The following is a 1,858-nucleotide window of genomic DNA, read 5'->3' as shown; positions in this document are numbered from 1 at the left end:
CACACCCTAGGACATGTGGCTGCCCATCCCTGGCCAGGTTGGACAGGGCTTGGAGCAACCTGGGCTAGTGGAAGGTGTCCCTGCCCATGGCAGGGGGTGGAATGGGATGAGCTTTAAAGACCCTTCCAACCCAAACCATTCCAATGCTCTCTAGTACTGGGTCGAACAGGAGATGCCAGATAAACTTTCAAACCTTTCCCATTAAAAACACCCCAAACCAACCACTCCAAACATAATCATCTAAAACTGAAGCTGATGAGAGGGGGGGCAGGCAGCTGCAGAGCTGCCAGTAAATACATTACAGGGACCCACCCCTCTGATCTCTAGAAATTCCCTCAATTCTTTTCCCCCAATTTGAGCATTACAAAGATGTCTTGTTTAATGTACAGGTATTTTATAGTGTGATCAAAAGGTCCCAGTCCACACAAACAGATGTAATGTACAACAGTTGCATCTGCAAATTTAATATCCCCAGGTAAAACAGAAAAATTACCTTCAGCATTGCAATTCCTGAGGCTGAGGATGCTTCTGACACTTCCCCCCTGCCTAGAGCTGGGCTGCCCATTGCCCCAGGCAGGCTGTGCCACCTCCTTGAGCCAGAAAAAAAAGGGGTGAGTTTTCCTAACATTGCTCAGCGTTGTGTTGATGGGCAGGTAAGGATGTTTTGCACACTCAAAGGAAATTTTCATGGACGTTCCAAGCCAATTGGAAAGGCCAAGTCAAAGGGGACATTCACCTGTAAATACTTTTTTTGCTGGGATCTGCTTTATTGCTGCCAGAGAGGCTGTGGGAGCTCTCCAGGGAGGGTTTTCTCCTGGCAGCAGCGAGATGTGTGGGCAGAGGGAGCTGAGCAGGCCTCAACAGCCAAGTCTGGAGGAAGGTCAAAGGAGCAGGATGGGATTAAGGCAAAGAAGATTATGCTGGTCCTAAGCCACCCATTGGCTGCTGCACCGAGAGCATCTCTGAACGGGGATTTTACTCAATGGCTCTAGGAAATATTAGTTTAAGTGGGGAGAGAAAACCACTTTGAAAACTGCTTTGATGGGAACTGCTCAAAGAATTTAAAGAGCCTGCCATGGGCCAGATTAGAGCACCTTCCTCCGTGCCAGACCACCGAGAGTGCTCGTGCAGAAAAGGGACCTTCAGCAGAGCTGCTGCAGAGCCACAGGCAAGAAAAAAGGTGATATTTTAACAGAATTCTTTTAAAAAAGAGTTACAGGAATCCCACCTCCCCACTACCTAACTGTTTCTTACAGAATTAAACCACCTCCCTTCTGAATCCTGTGCTGACAGCACGAGAGGGCTGGGCAGCACCTTCTCTGCTCTTGCACTCGAGCTGGTGTTTACCTGGGAGCCTCCTGGTCTCCCCCCAGGCCCTTCCAAGCCCCCTGGAAATTCAGAGACCATTTTCCCATCTCAGCTGTGCCGAGGAATGCTGGCAGGTGAGAGGGAGGTCTGAGCCAGGCCAAAGGCATCCCAAGCCTGCCACAGCCATCAGGCTGATCGACCTGGAAGAGCCCCTCATTTATCTTCATTACTGCTCCACCTACCAGCAATTTACAACAGACTTGAAAAAAATGCTGCCCCCTCAGCCATCAATCCAAGCCTCCCTCCCAGAGCAGGACACTGGGAGGGATCCAGTGCCCGGGGACCTGGGGTCAGCTGTCAACAAACACTTCTTCCTCTCCAGAGGACCCCCGGGAAGTGTCTGCAGCAGATCTGTGGGCCCACCTGATGAATGACACCTTAATCAATGGCTGCTGCCAAAATACATCCTCCCTCTGAGTGCAGATGTTCATATTTTAAACCAAAGAGGGAAACTCCTGAGGACAGGTTGCCTTGGGTTTATTGGCTTCCC

General features: G+C 50.3%; 1 protein-coding gene across 1 annotated transcript in view; it reads left to right on the top strand.

The window, feature by feature from the left end:
* Positions 1-1,785, top strand: part of WNT2B (Wnt family member 2B) — a 7,034-nt gene extending 5,249 nt beyond the window's left edge. Inside the window, exons 5-6 of the mRNA XM_017821278.1 lie at positions 1,374-1,442; positions 1,691-1,785. Of these exons, the coding sequence (XP_017676767.1) occupies positions 1,374-1,442; positions 1,691-1,785 (164 nt within the window). The remainder of the gene's footprint in view (positions 1-1,373; positions 1,443-1,690) is intronic.
* The last annotated feature ends 73 nt before the right edge of the window (positions 1,786-1,858 follow it).

This window comes from Lepidothrix coronata, unplaced genomic scaffold (assembly GCF_001604755.1).
Source record: "Lepidothrix coronata isolate B3197 unplaced genomic scaffold, Lepidothrix_coronata-1.0 Scaffold90, whole genome shotgun sequence".
Classification (NCBI taxonomy): domain Eukaryota; kingdom Metazoa; phylum Chordata; class Aves; order Passeriformes; family Pipridae; genus Lepidothrix; species Lepidothrix coronata.
This window is presented reverse-complemented; position numbering and strand designations above follow the sequence as displayed.